Below are 1462 nucleotides of genomic sequence, written 5' to 3' on the forward strand. Positions count from 1 at the left end.
AGTATTCGATTGTTTTATTCAGCAACACACCACATATTTCAAAATCAACAATGTCCATCTACATCATGAGGAACGAGGAAGCAGGCACCCATCAGCACAGCTTTCATCTTCACGTCCAAGTCCAGCGGGAACTGGATGCCAAAGTTACTGGTGTCAGTGAAGGTTTCCTTCAGAAGGCCGCCCCACTGCCTGCTGATGCGACCAATGGGGGTGTCGCCATCTTTCCCCTTGAGCTGAACAACAATAACAATACCAGCGTTCGTCAGCCACAATTGCTTTCTTAAACACTCAAAACTGTTCACATTGTTGCTGATTTGTTTAAATTTGTTGAAACCTGGACCCCCCACCTGCAAGCTGCATTATTAACTGCCCAATTATTACCTGACTTAATTAAAATCATTATCAACATTTCTGTGACTGTTACCAGTCCTGTTTAGATTATCTGAGTGGATCTGTAACAAATCACTGTTGGCTGATGGATGAAATTTACTCAGAGTTCGGTTTCCCCCACAAACAACGACCCTCTGAGCTCACCTCAAAGTTGACATCCCCACAGCAGTTGCAGGCAAAGCAGGGCCCCTCCAGTCTCATGAGTGTCTCCTTGTTTGCTCCCTGGATGGAAAACTTTGGCAGGAAAGGGTGCCAGTCCTGTTTGACGTACCCTATGGTGGTCCCCGGTGGAGCCTGGACCTCCATCTGTTGGTCACATAGTTAGTTAAACACATAGTAGCTCTGCACAAAATTAGAAAGCTATTTCACAGAGCTTGGTTTGCTCTCTTTCCTGGACACTGACAGCTATAAATAAAATGTCACGCTGTCTGCATCTGTTCCACAGTGCATTTACTGTTGAGGGGGAAAAGCAGATCAAAGTGGTGAACACACTGACAATTTAATAATCAAAGTCTGCTGATAATAACATTTGAATTTGATGTTCTAAACAGGCTGTAGAACAGTGTTTAATGGGTGATCACAAAGATCTTGAATCAAATGCTTTCCCTAAATTTGGCCTCAAGACCATCTTCTTGAGCAATGCCTGGATGGACTCCAGTTAGTAGCTGTTAATTTTTTGACTGCTCACTGGAAGCCTCCTTTTAACTGCTTACACTGTGCACTCTGTACATTTCACCATAAAACTCAAACGTGCATAAAAGCAAATACCAGTGTCCTTATCAAACTGACTCCAATTTCACATCAAAGGTCACTAATGATACAGGCAGGGTCTGCAGCTCCAATCGACTGTTAATGCAGAGAACATTAATCTGCATGCAGTTGGTTCCAGGACAGAGCACACTGATAACTCAGAGCAGTTTCTTGGGTCACCTGGACCAATCAGCAGTAAATTAGCCCACTTCCCACCCTAAAAACTACTTTAAATCCAGCAGGGTTAACAGAGGCAGGCGAATAAATCAGACTTGTATAGCAGCTCCACTAAAAACATTCCTGAAGAATAGAAGTAAATCCT

At 43.4% G+C, this 1462-nt stretch overlaps 1 protein-coding gene across 1 annotated transcript in view; it reads right to left on the reverse strand.

The window, feature by feature from the left end:
• The window catches only part of LOC102292530 (phospholipid scramblase 2), a 15451-nt gene continuing 13989 nt past the window's right edge, over positions 1 to 1462 (reverse strand). The window contains exons 6-7 of the mRNA XM_042227426.1: positions 535 to 713; positions 1 to 233 (exon numbers count right to left, since the gene is read on the reverse strand). Of these exons, the coding sequence (XP_042083360.1) occupies positions 45 to 233; positions 535 to 713 (368 nt within the window). The 3' untranslated portion in view covers positions 1 to 44. The remainder of the gene's footprint in view (positions 234 to 534; positions 714 to 1462) is intronic.

The sequence above is a fragment of the Haplochromis burtoni genome, unplaced genomic scaffold (genome assembly GCF_018398535.1).
Source record: "Haplochromis burtoni strain Fernald_Lab_line unplaced genomic scaffold, NCSU_Asbu1 Contig_260, whole genome shotgun sequence".
NCBI lineage: Eukaryota > Metazoa > Chordata > Actinopteri > Cichliformes > Cichlidae > Haplochromis > Haplochromis burtoni.